Below are 15485 nucleotides of genomic sequence, written 5' to 3'. Positions count from 1 at the left end.
TAAGGATTTGAAAAAATTATTAAACAAACATGTTTTTCATATTTTTGATGTGGATTTAAGATTAAAATTAGTGTTATGCATGAACATGTGATGAACGACCAAGAACATGTGAAGAACATATAAGAACATTAAACATTCAAACATATTCAAGGGAATTTAAATGATTACTATCATGTTTTAATCTTGAACTCTCATCATGGCAACACAAAAAAACAATTAGAAAAAAGGATTATACCTTCATACAAGATCCATATGGTGGAGGAAGAGACTCTTAAGGGAGGCCTTTTAGGCGGAGGAAAAGAAGAGTTAGGAGAGGAAGAGTGAGTCTCACTCAATACCTTAAGTCTTAAGAAGACCAAGATATGACAAGACTACTTAACTTCCTAGAACTCAAGAGAGGAGAAGAGATGGGGGTTTTGTGTCCTAGAATGAAGAAGAAAGGGGGTTTATATAGTAGTGGTAGAGGAAATATGAATGGAATGCCATTTAATGAGGTTTGACAAAGAATCATGAATCTAGACCTCATTTTATCCTTGGAGGAAATCTGGTGCATTAAATGGAAAGATTGATAGGAGTGAGGAGCAAGCCAAAATTCGGTTTTCCCGTAGCTGCTTTAACAGACTGTAGAGCTAACTTCGAATAATCATATCTAACTTAATTCTGATCGCAATTGTCTTGTTCTTGTGCTCAAATTGAAGCCCTAGATGTCTAGTTTCTAGGAAAATTAATCTCATTTACAGATTCAAAATATTCTGAGAGATATCGATGAAATGGTGAGCAGAGATCATTTGTTAGAAAATGGTTTTAGCACAATTAACATTAATAGGTCCCAAATTAGCTCCCAATTAACACTAATAGGCTCCAATCACTCCCATTTCAGACCTAATTAGTTCCAAATTTACCCTAACTTAATTCTAACTTAATTCTGATCGCAATTGTCTTGTTCTTGTGCTCAAATTGAAGCCCTAGATGTCTAGTTTCTAGGAAAATTAATCTCATTTACAGATTCAAAATATTCTGAGAGATATCGATGAAATGGTGAGCAGAGATCATTTGTTAGAAAATGGTTTTAGCACAATTAACATTAATAGGTCCCAAATTAGCTCCCAATTAACACTAATAGGCTCCAATCACTCCCATTTCAGACCTAATTAGTTCCAAATTTACCCTAATTAAAAGATAATTGCACAAATTACTCATTGAATGATTAATGTTTAACTATCTAGTTAATTAGGTGTGTGCAACCCTACCATAAAATGTATTCCTAATCAATCAAATTATGACACATCATTGACCTCAAATTGATTATACTTATAACCAATTGAAATCAATTGTTCATAATCACATATAGTTGGATTCAATTTGTGATAGTGCATTTCAGCCATTAAAACTTGATTTGATGATAACTTTCAATCTAGTGGTCCGATTAGGACTTATGACCAATCAATTTATCGTTACAACATCAAGATCATTTTGGTGAAATGAGATTAAGGATCTAATGACCAGAATCAAGATGCATATTTTCAAGGTGAAATTACCCTTTTACCCTCTATGTGAGGTTAAATGCGGGTTGCAAAATAGGGTGTCAACAGCTTCTAGGCAATGGTTTGCCAAATTTTCTACCACCTTGGTTCAGTTGGGCTTTAAGTAGTCCAAAGCAAACTATTCCCTCTTTACTAGACAAAAAGGTCATTGTTTAATGGTTTTATTGATTTATGTGGATGATGTTTTGATAGCATGTAATGACAAAGGGGAGGTGGATTAGTTCAAGGTATTGCTGGATTAGAAGTTTAAATTGAAGGATTTAGGTAATTTGAGGTATTTCCTTGGTTTGGAGATTGCAACATGGTTTTAAAAATCGGACCGGACCGATCGGTTCAATCGAGAATCGACCTCCAATCCAGTCCGGTTATGATAAAAACTAAAAATACCTTAAAAACCGATAAACAGTAAAAATCGGCCGGTTCAACCTAAGCCGAAAAAACCGGAGGTCTAACCGGTTTTGTAAAATTGCTGAAAGAGATCTGCAATGAAGCTTTTTTTGTAGTAAAAATCTTCTTTTTTCTCAGATCTGTTGATGGTGAGGATAGATTGTTGCGATAAAATCTTTTTTCTTAAGATTGGCTATGCTTGAGAGAGAGAAAATGACTGAATATTCATGCTTGGGGTTGAAATTAGCTTTTTGGAGTGGTATCTACAGATCTTCAGTGAAAGAGAGAAATGAGAGGAACTGATGATGGTATTGCAGAGATAAATAATGGATCTAACTTCCTGAGATAGAGAGGAAGATAAGGATTTTGTGGAAGCCAAAAGACTGGAAAAATAAAGAGTCTTTGATAGTAAGTAAAGTGGGGAGTGCCGGAGTGGAGTGCTAGATTCACGAGATGTGTTAAAAAAAAGAAAAAAAAAAAAAAAAAAAAAAAAAAAAAAAACAAAACATGTGGCTAAGAGTGGCGGAGTGGGAAATTGGATTGTTAAAGAATAAAGAGTCATAACTCATAAGCCAGTGACTTGTCTAGTCATCTGACTTTGGGGTTTTTTTTTTTTTTTTTTTTTTTTTTTTTTTTTTTTTTTCTTGGTTAAATAAATAGTTAAAGTTATACTATTATATTTATATAAACTAAAAGATGAAACTTAAATATTAATAGTTTTGTCAACCATTACTGACAAGAAAAGAAAGGTGGTATGGAGAAAAAAACACTTTTTCTAATTTTTATATTTTCTTAATATAAGTTATTAAAATTCAAATTTTAAACAAAAATTATTGTATATTTTAATTAAATTATTTATGATGTCACCAGTTCGACCATCGGTTGGACTCTGGTCCGACCACAAAACCGATAATTAGATATTTTTCCAGTTCTTTCACCGTACCGGTTTTTAAAACCATGGATTGCAAGGTCAAATAAGGGGATATCACTTTGTCAAAGGAAGTACACTTTAGAAGTGTTGAATGATGCTAGTTTGTTAAGGTGCAAACCAGCTAAGACACCAATGGAGCAAAATGTGAAGTTAAGTAAGTATGAATGGGAAGAGTTCAAAGATCCAAGGGCTTACAGAAGGCTTATTGGGAAGGTGTTGTACTTGACTATCACTAGGCCAAACATCACTTATGATGTCCATAGGTTGAGTCAATACATGGCCAAGCCAAGGAAGCCACATCTAGATGCAGTGCATAGAGTTCTACAGTATTTGAAGAATGAACCAGGGAAGGGTATCTTGTTTTCAGCTAGGACAGAGTTGCATGTAAAGGGTTTCACAGATTCTGATTGGGCTGCTTGTCCTGACATTAGAAGGTCTGTCATAGGTTATAGCATTTTCATTGGGGATTCCTTGGTCTCATGGAAATCAAAGAAACAATCTACAATGTCCAGGTCCTCAGCAGAAGCAAAGTATAGAGCAATGGCAATGGCTACCTGTGAGATAGTGTGGATATTGTATTTCCTTAAAGATATTGGTGTTGAACATAAAAGGGAAGCCTTGCTATTTTGTGATAGTGAGGCAGCCTTGCGCATTGGATCAAATCCAGTGTTTCATGAAAGGGCCAAGCATATTGAGATAGATTGTCATGTAGTTAGAGACAAAGTGTTAGAGAAGGTCAAGCATATTGAGATAGATTGTCATGTAGTTAGAGACAAAGTGTTAGAGAAGGTCATTAAATTGAATCATGTTAGAACTCATTGTCAGCTTGCAGATTTGTTAACTAAAGCATTGAATTTTAACCAGTTTTCAAGTCTTATTTGCAAAATGGGAATGATTAATATACATTCAGCAATTACCCTTGAGGGGGAGTATCATAATGAAGATAATAAGCTCAAGCAAGGGCAGACTAGCTTGACAGAAGAAGATAGCGGTAGCAAGGGTAACTACAGAATAGAGATGAAGCTAAACAATAGTGACTGTAGCGTAAAACACCAAAAAGACCTGTAGTTAATGTTAGTTATTGTTTAGTTACTGTTATTAGTGAAAGCTCGAAAATGTGTTAAAACACAAGAGCTGTTTAGACCCCCAAATTAAAGATTACAGCTCGATTGATTTTATTTTAACTTATATAAAGTGCGAAAAAGAGTAAATGCGAGAGTACAAACAAACAAACTACTATAACCCATAATCATTATAACACAACAGTAAATGATAGGTAAAAGAGTATGGAAGAAGAATGCAAATACAAGATAACACGCCGATGTGTTATTGAAGAGGAAACCGAAGTACTTGGTGTAAAATCTCTTCGCTGTCCTCCAAGCGGTAATTGATCCACTAGACAATCAGTTAGAATACACGAATAGCAAAAGACCCTCCAAACCTAGTCTACCCAATGCAACTAAGCCCTCCAAGTTCTTACTCCAACAAGGCTTATCAGAACCGTATCTTGTCTAGCTCTCTGGATCCCGCAATATGCCCGATTGCATTCACCAAAGCCTAGCTTCTTCCAATGCTTCCCAGCAGCACCAAAACCTCATTTGACACTCTGAAAGGGTGTGGTAAGTGTTTGGGCTATCAACCTCTCAATAATATGGAAATGGAGAGGTAGGAGTTGAGGAAAATCTACAAGTAAGTATGTAGAGAATTGTGGGTATAACAATCTCTAACTCTCAATGTTTGTGGCTAGGGTTTTCTCTCAAAAGTACTCCTCAACATATGTGGGTAATGGAGGTATATATAGTGTGGGTAAGGATAGAGTGTATCAGAAATGATAATCTAGCAAAACAGAATGTTTTGCGGGTGTCTTGCGGGAATGCCTTACTTGCGAGACACTCGCAAAAACCAGCTGTCTCCATCCTGTCTTGACTCTTCGCATTCCAGTCATATGCAGGGTACATGCATCACTTCGCGAGAAGCTTACTCACGAGCTACTCACGAAAACAGCTTTAGTCTTCAATTAGCCTTAAGTCTTCACACTCTCCCTCTCTCTCTTACACACAACCCTTACAAATAAAACCCACATGAAATACAAGGAACATAAGATTGAACATAATTACAATTAAATTTAGCATGGAATTAAAGCCAACAAAAACATAATTGTAAATAACAACTTTACAATTAGTTAGCACGTGTAAATGTTAGTTATGGAATTTGTACAACACATGTTAAAGTTAGTTTGTTTCTTTGATAGTTTTCTTCTTCTCTGTACATATATATACAAATTCTGTATCTTGATTTCTAATTAATGAGAATTAGTTTTTCATCACAAGTTTATGATAAAAGCAACTTGCTATTTTTGTTACATCTTTTATCTCTTTGATGAAAGGGTTGGTTCGGATCCAAGTCACGGGTGTCCATGACTCCATGAGGCTCCAATCTGAGTTCCAGTTCCCACAAAAGTATTTCCTAGAAAAATGATACCCTCTCTCTCTCCCTCTCTCACCGTATAGAAATGCTGCTGTTTTCATATATGAATTAGATTGGAAAAGGCATATTCAACTATTTTCTTCCATATAAAAATGAGATTGCACTTTTTTAGATTTTCTTCATTGTCCAATTCAATGAACACTACTAAAGCACACATAAAAAAAACTACCAATCTAGAAATGCAGCTCATTCCACAAACCTCACCTGTTCAACATCCTCCTCTGTTGCAATAAAACAAACAAAACAAGTGCAACTAAGAATAACTAAAACAAGTAACAACAAACATTACCCTTCAAAATAGGGACAACCAAGTCACGAAATTCACTCATGAAATCCCTCCCAACTCAACTAATCGCAAATTGCTATCTTTTTTAAGTCTTATCCAATTCAATGAACACTACCATAAAAAAGTGTAAAACCACAACACAAGTCTATAAAATGCACTATCATTGCACAAGCTCCTCTTTGTCTATCACATTCTTTGCGGCATTACAACAAACACAGGGAGTGCAACCAAAAAAGAAAAAAAAACCACTAAATTTGCGAAATTCATTCATGAACACCAATCACATTTCACTGTACCACCAAAACCCAACTACAAACTAAACCCAAAAACACAAATTAACCATTAGAAACCGCAAAATCAAAATCAAAATCAAATTCAAATTACACAATAGCAATCTTAGCTCCAGCTTCCTCGAGCTGCTTCTTGGCCTCTTCAGCCTCATCTTTAGAAACCCCTTCCTTAAACTTCTTCGGCAACCCTTCAATCAACTCCTTAGCCTCCTTCAAAGCCAAGCTCGTCAACGCCCTCACCGCCTTGATCACCGAAATCCTCGAACTGCTGGGGACATCCTCGATAACCACGTCGAACTCGGTCTTCTCTTCGACAACGGCTGGTCCCGCGTCAGCTCCAGCGACGGCGGCTCCGGCGACGGCTACTGGGGCGAAGGAGGCGGCGGAGACGCCGAGCTTTTCTTGGAGGTAGTCGACCAAGGTCTTGGCTTCTTCGAGAGTGAGGGAGGAGATTTGGGCGCCGAGCTCTTCGATCTTTTCTGGGGCGGACACTGCGGAGATGGGACGGAAGTGGGTGAGACGACGCTGGGTGGGTTTAGCGGTGGGGAAGTGGAGGAAAGTGGGTTTTGGAGCGGGTGAAGGATAAGAGGGGGAACGGAGTGTGAGGGAGATTGTGGAGAGAGTGTTTGTGGCCATTTGTGAATACTGAAAATTGAAGTGGAGAGAGAGAGAGAGAGAGAGAGAGAGACAGAGAGAGTTTTGAAGAAGAGAGAAGATAGGATAAGGTAATAGATCAATGGAGTGATATAAAAAATATGGTCGTGAGAGTAACCAGTGATGAAGAAGAGTTTTGGGTTTGGGTTTGGTAATAATTTTTCGGGTTGACGAGATTGCCCTTGGAGGGAAAAAAATATTATAGGTAAAAATAGGGGCATTCCGAGAATCGAACTCGGGACCTCTCGCACCCAAAGCGAGAATCACACCACTAGACCAAATGCCCTCGCGTTGGTATATGCTCCTGTAAAGTAATTGCAATACTTATTAATCTGTTAGTTTGTGATTCGTTTGACAAATAAAAAGGTTAAAAATGAGCGTTGTGTGGCTGCTGGGATTCGAGCCCAGGTCTCCACGGCCACAACGTGGAATTCTTACCACTAAACTACAGCCACAAGTTTGTCTCTCTCGTTCATTTCTGTGATATTCAAATGTGTGAAATTGTTTTCTTTTAAATTACTGTTATTTTAAATAAAAAGGGTTTTTTTTTTTTTTTCCTTGAGAAACAAACACAAACAAATGAAAAGAAATGAGGAGAAAATTTAATCTTAAAGGAAAAGAAATGGGGAGAAAAGTTAATCTTTTATGGACTTGACTTGGATCTATTGTACTGGATTCATTGAGATGATGACATATGACCAAAAGTAAACATTTGTCGTTATTCTAATAGATTTAGTTCAACTTGACATTGAACTCAGGTTTACCCAATTTTGAAAGTAGTATTATAGGTTTACCTAATTATGAAAGTAGTATTATGATATTCACGTGTGTGTGTGTGAACTATATGTTCAGAGGAATTTTGTGTATATAACTGTAAAATAAGACTGTTTTTTTGTTATTAATAGGTGAAGAACTAAAGATGCTTTCTCTTTTGAATTGACTAGTTTTTTAACACATGGAACTGGTTAACCTTACGGGGTTTTTATTTTTTATTATAATTTTTTTTTATAGCCATTTAAAATGGCACGCTACCATTAATTGCATTTGTATCCCAAGTTAATTACTGCACCAGTGCATAATTGTATTTTAAAAGTTTTTATTATTATATAAAATAAATAAATAAATAAAAATTCAGCAAGTATTATGTAAGCAAACATGAATCGTGCAACCCTCTTGCAAGTTTACAGATAACCAAAGCCGATTGAAGTCCTATCCTATTAGTGTAGTGGAATAGCAAAGAAAGTACCTAACTTCAAGATTTATAGGAAAAAATCCAGACTCTCATCAAATTCAGGAGCTCATTACAAACGCAACACTCAAATTCATCAACATTTTAATTTTATAATAACTTTCAACTTAATAATCACTTAGAAAAGAAATAAAATACATCAAGCAATATCCAAGATCAAATTTAAGACCTAGAAAAGTAAGGCATGATTGCTGTCAATTGGAATCATTTTACAAGATAGATATTTTGTGAATAGTTACATAAAAAAGGAGTTTGTCAATACTCAGTTCCATGTGTCACATTCATTACTATGTTAAGCAGGATGCTTTTGCTTGATGAAACTGTAATTAGTCACACTGTTTCTTTCCCTTGACCACCAAAAAGTGCAAACGACTGGTCATTAATGATTTTTTTGGATTAAGGGGGAGGGAGGGGGAGTAGAGGGACCAATCCAAACAGGCCCTAAGAGGGTATAAATATAATTGAAATGAGAGTTCTCAACAAGTTTTCTATGAATATATAGATTCTGTATTGAATAATATCGTGGAACTATTCTTTAGATCAGATAAAAGTCATCTCCTATGATTAAGAATAAAAAATCTCCTATCCCTATCAAAGCTACAACATGATTACACAAATTCATATGAGCAACACCAATAGCCTTCAGCTACTACCACCCCCACTGCCAAAACAGTTTCTTACCACCTTCTGCGCCTCCTCCCATACCAGTACGCAAATGCAGCTATTGAAGCAGCCACAATGACACCAGCAGTTGCATGCAAAGCATATATTGGTCTCTCCAGAACAAGACCAAAACCATTTACTTCAACAGGTGGTGATGGCAGTGGCTTCTGACTAACTGTCAATGCAAAGCCCAAACCCTGCCTTTCCAACTCACCCAGGTCTTCAATTGCTGGCTTGAGCCTGGTGGTCTTGGCTATAGCCTCATACTCTTCTTTGGTTCCACCTTCCAGGAAAGATCCAACAAGGTAACCCTTGCTTACCCAATATGCACCGATTGTATTTCCTGAGAAATCCCCATAGTGGACTACTTCCCCTACATTGTCCCCATAAAACTGCCAAGACATTGTGAAGACTCTGGAGTAAAAAAATGGTAAGTAGTCAAATTCACCCGTTTTTTCTGGTTCCATTATTGCAGCAACAGCATGTCTTGCAGACCTTCGAGCTGAGTCCACGTGTTCAAGTCTACGGGATTCACCAAATAGTTTAACTGGAAATGCTGCAACATCACCTATTGCATAGATTGAGCTATTACTTGACTGCAACTTTCCATTTACTTTGATCCCACCCTTCTCCAAAGTTAGTTGGCCTTCAAACAAGCCTGTGTTTGGGCGGATTCCTATACCAACAACAACCATGTCTGCAGGTAGCAGACTTCCATCTCTAAGATTGACAGCAGTGACCTGTAAAGGAGTTGATCAGGTCACTTTGGAGATCAAACTGATGCACCGCTAATATCAATATGCTTGTAGGATAATAGTACTTCTTATCTTAAAGGAAAATCTTTATTGGTATTATTTTTTAAGAAATGACCATAGACATCCTATTATAGCAACTTGAAGCCAGTTTACTTAATTTGGGTAATTATAAAAATTCATTAACGGTATTAATCCTTGCACATTCCTAACATGGGGACTTCTTGTCCATATTGCTGTACTACCAACGACCCAAAAGAAATCCTTTTATAGCAGCATAAGATTTACCTTCCCATCAGAGTCGATATCAAATGATGACAAGACAGTTCCTTTAATGAAAGTTACTCCTTTGGACTTATAATAATCTTCATAATAACTTGCAATCTTGGGAGTAAATAAACGAGCCACTGCACATAAGAAAAGAAAAGACAAAAAAATAGAACAGAAAATCTCATAAATATTTAGTCATCTTAATTTTTTTTTTTTTTTTTTAAGGTATGACAAAAAATGAATAAAATTATATTTGACAACATTTTTAGATATCCCATGGACGGATTCATTCAATATATATATATAAAGACATCAAAATAGACGCACTTACTGCAATGTGCTTCTGGGAAAACCATGGTTACATTTATTTTATTTATCACCAAAGATGCAGCGCACTCCATTCCAATGTAGCCACCACCAATGACAATAGCATTCCCACCAGGACAGGATTGCATTGCATCAAAAATTCTATTTGCATCAGCCAAATCTCGTAGATAGCACACATTTTCAGCATCTGATCCTGTCACTCCAAATTCTTCAAGCTTCAAAGCCTATATTCAACTCAGACTAATCAATGAAAGGGAGAAAGCCACTCCTATTTGTATTTTAATAAACTTCAGGACTTCTGAAAATTTGATAGGCCAAACACTTTTACACACATTCTTACTATTTTGATAAAATTATAATCAATTCCTTTGACATAATGTCTTATTTATAACAAAAGGACCAAAATTGTGAAAAATTAACCCCCCAAAAAACTGTGTCAGTGTTTGTTTAGGTCTAGTACATCTCATAATTCCAATTTCATATTTGTCCTAGAGAAGTGATATTGATGTCACAACTGTTACCAAATACAAAGGAAAACAATGTCATTATCAAATCTGTCACTTTCCCAAGCAAAAATATTCCCCTTTTTATATGTAAACTTCTTTTAAGCATGATCAATATTATTAAGAACAACTGAGTACTAAAAGCAAGAGAAGTATTAGAATAGTTCCAATACCCGAGCACCTGTAGCAACAAGAAGAATCTTGTAACTTATAGTCTCCCCAGTTGCTGTTAATAGTGTCTTACGCCTTACATCAGCAGACTTGACACGCGTTCCAAGAACTAACTCAATTCCTATGGAAAGAGCCAAATTCCAAATAAATGCTAAATATTGTGCAGAAACATACACCAAAAGTAACAAATATCCACAGAAAGGTCATGCTACTTGGTACATTTCTCATTAGCATCTGTGAATAAAAAGAGCATAGGATGAGAAAATGATTACCATGTTCCTTATACCACTTTGGAGTTAACCTTTCCTCATTATCACCAACACATGTATGAAATGATGGAAGCCGTGCACGAGCTGCATGTTTAAACTTAATTCAGTAACCAATTCAGATTTTTAGCAGGAAGGACAAAAGAAAAAGGGGAAAATCAAGCAAGAAATAATCAACATTTGCCTATCAATTGAGAACATTAGGAAATAAATTAATTCCCATCCCAGCCAAAGTGCTACCCTAGAACTCCAGATTCCTCACCCTTGAGGTATTCATAGTGATGTTCAGATACCAACAGAGCAAAATTTTGATGGGTTCAACCAATTCTTAAGGTTGATTTAACTATTACAGATTAAAATTTATTTTAAAAAAATTGACTAAGAATTACAGAAGAAATTCAAAAATTTATGTGCAAAAAATTTAGCTGCAAGATTCTGCACCTAATAAGGCAAAAGAAGCCAAAATTTAGCATAAAATAGATAAGATTCTTTGCCATCCATATGCATATATGAAAGTTCTAAACATCATGCAGTCATACCCTAAGCAGGGAAACAAGGATAATTCACAAAAAATATTATTGAAGCCTTTTTCAAGAATGTATGTGTGCAATCACAAAAAAGTAATTTTTTAGAGATTATGGATGCTTCTGGTTTTTCTTAGATTTGTGGTTTGTGCTACGCAGAAATTTGTCTTTGCCCAACAGCATGATTCAATTCCATGGTTAACTATGGTGAAATTGAGGGTAAAAATGAAAAATCACAGGCCACAGGCACAAGGATATCTGAACCCTGACAGAACACCCAATCAAACTAGTTAACATGAAGGTACTGAAAGCATTTCAGATATACATGACTGACCAACTAAAATTTATGAGGAGACCTTGATGCAGGAAGTGCAAATAAATATTTAGTAAAGTTTAGTTTTATTTAATTTTGGAAGTCAATTGTATTTTATTTTAAGTCTTAGCAGTTAATTAGGTTATTTTATTAATTTCCTATACCCAAGGTATTTTTGTAATTCAATAATTGGGCTTTCCCAATTCAACTAGCATTAAGTCATAGTATATATAAGCACAGATTGAACTCCTATAGAGACAATTTGATTGATTAATAAAATTTCTAGAGAAATTTTATTAACAAATGACAAAGTTCCAAAAACATTATTTATTAACAAATGCAGATTTCATCTTTGCTAGTAAGAATCATCAAATATTAGCGATAGAAAATACTAAAGAAAACAGTGAGTTCACAAAGTGTTATAATGAGAATGCATACCTTCAGGAAGTAAAAAGCCTTTGCTTAATGCAGGTCTCTCATAAGGTGCAACCTAAAAGAAATGTGGCAGAAAATTACACTTAAAATGACAACATTTTTCTTAACAAATGAAACTTATATCCAATAAACAACTCAAACAAAATACAAGACATGAGGAATTCAATATCTTGTATTTTATAACTATCATCTACTGCAACGAATGAGGCTTATAAGTTTCTGTGTATTGCTCTGTCCCTAGCAACACCAAAACACATAATATCCTTTCCAATGCATACGGCATAACTACAGTTCTCACAATCTCCCCATCCAACTCACATTGCACTCTCAATACTACATATATACAGTTCTCACAAATACCAATACACATAATATCTATCAAATTTATATGGCATAACTACAGTTCTCACAAATACCATTACACATGATATCCAGTCCAATCAAAGGACCTGTTGAAAATTGCTGGTACTGTTAAAATGCACCAATAGATAGTAATATCTCTTCTTCTACATTATATAGTAGAGTACCTCAAAGTTCAATTGATCATTAAAACTTTAGATAAATCAGTTCCATCAGTCTTGCCACAAGCACTTTTCACTAAATTATTGCTTGTACAAAGCTATAAATTTATCACTTTTACCAAATTATGAATTAAACCAAAACGAAAAGGCCTTCTAGAATGGAAAAGGAGAATGACAGTTTACTAATGAGATTCCGATTATCCATGCAGACCCATATCATGAAAGCTGTCAGCTACATAATATTTGAAAATGACATCCCTTTTGTGTTTTTGAGTGAATTATACTGTGCATACTCATTAAGTAACTTGCAATTCAATCAAAATATTAGCACTATTGCTTGAAGAAACAAATAAAGCAGCAATTTATGGTTAAATTTGAAATATAGGTGCCCTGGATGTATTAAAGCATATATTGGATTTGGAAGTTCACAATTCCAAATACCCAATCAGCTAATAGCATGTAGCAAATAGAACATGATAAAATAATACGAGACTGTTGCTCTTCAAATTACTCAACAATATGATAAAAAGAATCAACAAACGCCCCCCCTAAAACTCATAATAAAAATTTATTCTTTAATCACATTTATATTTCACACAAAGCCATATAAACAAACTATATTATAAACCAAATATTGGAACACAATAAGAACACACACAACTAAATTAAAATAATGATTACCCATTAAATGTAATGAGCCCAAACATTGACTATAGGTGTAATTCTTGTAATCACAAAGTTAGCCTCATAATCAGGAATAGTCAAGTTAGTTAATTACTTAGTTAGTTGTAAGATTGCAAGAGGTGGAGCCAAGTTGGTAATTTGGCTAATAAGATTTACAAGAAACCTGTACAAATACTTGTCATCCATAGCACTTTAGCATTGAAGAAATAAGACAGCAAATTTCTCACTTTCTTTCTCAAATTTCCCTTTCTACTCTTCTTCTTGAAGGGTGACTATTCAATTCTCATCCTTTTTTCTTAGAAACTAAAGGGTTCATCACATTAAAGACATGAACCTAATTAAACTTTCAAAGACATGAAATAAACAAGAGAGAGAGAGAGAAATAGCTTACTGGTTCTTCAGAGATTATGCAGAGTTCACCTTGAGAGACTCCCCTCTTTGTGAATTCAAGAGCTGCATACCCAGCTGCCACTCCTCCTCCAAGAATCACATACGCAAACGCCCTTCCCATTTCTTTCTCTCTTTGAAACTCACTGTGTATCTTTTTGCTTATTGTTTTGTATTTGAGGGTGTTGAATTTTTATTTTTGGGTAGCGCTTGCTTTGAAGACACACAAACATGAAACATATGTGCACACACCCAAGAAAACAAAAAACCAATATTTAATCCAAAATTTCTATGATGTTGACAATATCTAATTTGCCATACTGCCCTTTTATCTTCTGTGCTTCCAGATGTATGGTGTATTAAAATGCTGACCAATCAAGGTGGGGACACGTTTTGAAACATTAATGGATTATCAGGTTTCGATTTGGAAATGCCATTTTTGTGGACTTGGGGTTGGGGCAGGTTTTGTTTTGTTGTGGTTGTGCTTTTGTGAGTGAGGCCCAGAAGGGTGATTATGTAGATGTGGGACCAGTTGAAGGTGGATCTAGCCAGTCATGTGGTGACACGTTTGGATGTAGAGATGGGATAATGGATGGTGGATTTTGTTGGGAATTGGGAGGATGATGATGTGATTGAACATATGAGGATCAAATTGGAATTGGAGGTGATGAATAAAGTGGAAGATTTGGTAAAAGGATTTTGCTAACGTGTGTTACAAGAACACACAATAACTAACTAATTTTAGAAATTTATTTTTTTTAGAAATTAAAAAAGTATTGATAATTTTTTCAATTTTCAAGAAAATGTTTCCAAAAATGAATGGTTTAAGGCACGCGTTAAGTAAACCCTTGATTAAAACCTGTAGAATAAATTCTAAATTCACATCATCTTCACAACAAATTATAATTTATAAATGATAAATTTTTATAAGTTATAATTTGAATCCTCTACTAAAACTACTTTTTAGCCTACTAATAACCCGTTAATAATAACCTACCACTTATGAAATTGTTATAAAAATATTATGAAAATATCGTAAATATAGCATTTCTCAAAATACATTTAAGGCCTAGTATAACTGAATTGTGGATGAGGCTTCCTTTACCGGAGAAAAAAAATGTGGATGAGGCTTCACACCTCTACCACACACCCATTCTTGTTGAACTTATCCACGCTCCAATTCTTGCCTTCTTGGGGAAAAAGAAAACAAACAAACAAAAATACTAGAAAGCTTTCATATATTGGACCATATAAGTTGGGCCCATCCAAACCCAAATGGTGCTAATGTGGGCAGTCCATTAAGGGAGAACTTCTGTAGATTATATAGAATCATAGATTATAGAACTTATATAGTATTTTTTATGTAGGCATGAGATGAGAGTCTCTAACGTAACCTCCCTAGCTGCCAGCCATCCTAAAAGCTTGAAACCTTAACCTCCTCTCCTTAAGAATGGTTCTAGGGTTCCATCCAAGAAAAGGCCACGAGATTTGGTTTATTTAATTAGCTGTTTTGACATTGGTTTACAATTTTTTTTCTACATAGAGTCATTGACTTAATGTACGTATGAATGAAAGAAAGAAATTAGATGCTGGCCAAAGAAATAGAGATTATTCTTTCTAAATGCAACACAGGGTAAAATATAAAACAAAAGGCAAAGGTTTTACTAATTCTTTTGTATTTAAGAGTCTTCACACTCTTTCACATCATGTTCATACTCTTTTATATCATGTGTAGAATGTGGATATATGAGTTAAAAGTATGAATATTGTGTGAAACATTTTACATCCAAGAGTGTGGAACAGTAATTAACCACTAATTACAACTAGTAATTGACATGGCT

The 15485-nt window shown here is 35.1% G+C and overlaps 2 protein-coding genes and 2 non-coding genes across 4 annotated transcripts; all 4 read right to left on the bottom strand.

The window, feature by feature from the left end:
* Positions 1–5779: 5779 nt before the first annotated feature.
* Positions 5780–6679, bottom strand: LOC115976641 (50S ribosomal protein L12, chloroplastic). Its single transcript, XM_031098065.1, has one exon. The coding sequence runs from the start codon at positions 6559–6561 to the stop codon at positions 6016–6018; it is 546 nt and encodes a 181-aa protein (XP_030953925.1). The 5' UTR covers positions 6562–6679; the 3' UTR covers positions 5780–6015.
* Positions 6680–6793: 114 nt separating this feature from the next.
* TRNAP-UGG lies at positions 6794–6865 on the bottom strand. The gene has a single exon. It is a non-coding gene; the product is annotated as a tRNA-Pro (tRNA).
* A 97-nt stretch (positions 6866–6962) lies between these two features.
* TRNAH-GUG lies at positions 6963–7034 on the bottom strand. The gene has a single exon. It is a non-coding gene; the product is annotated as a tRNA-His (tRNA).
* A 1217-nt stretch (positions 7035–8251) lies between these two features.
* On the bottom strand, positions 8252–14326 carry LOC115976639 (monodehydroascorbate reductase 4, peroxisomal). The gene is made up of 7 exons (XM_031098064.1): positions 13649–14326; positions 12056–12107; positions 10787–10867; positions 10517–10635; positions 9845–10064; positions 9532–9650; positions 8252–9231 (listed from the first exon to the last, which is right to left on the bottom strand). Exons 1-7 carry the CDS (start codon positions 13766–13768, stop codon positions 8506–8508), a joined length of 1437 nt encoding a protein of 478 aa, XP_030953924.1. The 5' UTR covers positions 13769–14326; the 3' UTR covers positions 8252–8505.
* Between the last annotated feature and the right edge of the window lie 1159 nt (positions 14327–15485).

The sequence above is a fragment of the Quercus lobata genome, chromosome 2 (assembly GCF_001633185.2).
Source record: "Quercus lobata isolate SW786 chromosome 2, ValleyOak3.0 Primary Assembly, whole genome shotgun sequence".
In the NCBI taxonomy this organism is placed as follows: Eukaryota; Viridiplantae; Streptophyta; class Magnoliopsida; order Fagales; family Fagaceae; genus Quercus; species Quercus lobata.
Note: the sequence above shows the minus strand (reverse complement) of the source record. Positions and strands in the feature narration are given on the sequence as shown.

Excerpts from the sequence above, each read along its gene's own strand:
- LOC115976641 (XM_031098065.1), bottom strand. The coding sequence starts at position 6,561 with ATGGCCACAAACACTCTCTCCACAATCTCCCTCACACTCCGTTCCCCC.
- LOC115976639 (XM_031098064.1), bottom strand. The coding sequence starts at position 13,768 with ATGGGAAGGGCGTTTGCGTATGTGATTCTTGGAGGAGGAGTGGCAGCT. Across the intron at positions 10,065-10,516 it reads TTGTTGCTACAGGTGCTCGG|GCTTTGAAGCTTGAAGAATT; the intron begins GTATTGGAACTA and ends AGTTGAATATAG. Across the intron at positions 9,651-9,844 it reads TTTCCCAGAAGCACATTGCA|TGGCTCGTTTATTTACTCCC; the intron begins GTAAGTGCGTCT and ends TCTTATGTGCAG.